Genomic DNA, 1,052 nt, shown 5'->3' on the forward strand with positions numbered 1-1,052 from the left:
CAGCAGTAAAAAAAATTCAGATTTCAATGAAAAGCAAAATTACCGACTGAGATGATCATCTGTTAGAAACTGGTCATCCGATTGTCTTTCACCACTGCCTCGAAAATCTCGGAAAAGATCCATCTCCCTTCTCATCATTTCTCTTTCTTTATATTCATTGAAACGGCCTCCAGTTTCTCTGCCCTCCCCTCTTTCGAAATGGTCAATTTGTCTTCCATAATCTGGTTCCTCAAGTTGTCCAAAGCTGAGAGAGAGAGATAAAAAATAAAAAACAAATGGATGAAATAATATATATATATAGCTTAAGGCAATGCTCCAGCATGGTCATAGTCAAATGACTGAAACAAGTAAAAGAATACACACAGACACACAGACACACACAAGCATCATCGTCATCATTATTACTCTTATTACTATTATTTAACATCTATTTTCCATGCTGGTATGGGACACATGGTTTGACAGGATCCAGCGAGCTGCAAGGCCATGTCAAGCTACAATACCAGAATTGGCATGGTTTCCATAGCTGGATGCCCTTCCTAATGCCAACCACCCTGCAGAGTGCACTGGGTGCATTTTTCATGCCACTGGCACTAGTGAGGAAAGCCATGTAAACTTGTAGGACTGAAAAAGAACGAAGAAAAAAAGAGAAAGCTCCCACTACTAAGAAGGAAGTGTTTGAGAGAGGAAGAAGAGTTGGGTAGCTTCATGCCATGTGTTGAAAGGCTGAGCTCATTTTGGGACTCTTTTGAATATAGTTCCAATAACTGTTGTTGCTGTAATAGCTGCTTCTGCAACTGCTGTTGCTGCTCTTCTTGCTTTTGCAACTGTACTATGGAAGCTAACAGGACTTCCGTTATTTAACTCGTTGTATCACGAACAAATTGCGAAATAACCTTGTTGCCAGATGTTGTAACGTAATTTGCTATGTACAATAAATAAGACAACCACACAACAGTAACAAACTAATAATCAATATTCCTTCTGAACTGACCAACCGACTTCACTGCAAACTAACCTGAACTTCACTCGGACCAGTCTATCTCTCGCAA

General features: G+C 39.8%; 1 protein-coding gene across 1 annotated transcript in view; it reads right to left on the reverse strand.

Annotated features, from left to right (window-relative positions):
- Positions 1–1,052, reverse strand: part of LOC128249682 (uncharacterized) — a 2,993-nt gene that overhangs the window by 1,022 nt on the left and 919 nt on the right. The window contains exon 2 of the mRNA XM_052973986.1: positions 44–244. Within this exon, the coding sequence (XP_052829946.1) occupies positions 44–244 (201 nt within the window). The remainder of the gene's footprint in view (positions 1–43; positions 245–1,052) is intronic.

This window comes from Octopus bimaculoides, chromosome 17 (genome assembly GCF_001194135.2).
Source record: "Octopus bimaculoides isolate UCB-OBI-ISO-001 chromosome 17, ASM119413v2, whole genome shotgun sequence".
NCBI classification, from domain to species: Eukaryota; Metazoa; Mollusca; class Cephalopoda; order Octopoda; family Octopodidae; genus Octopus; species Octopus bimaculoides.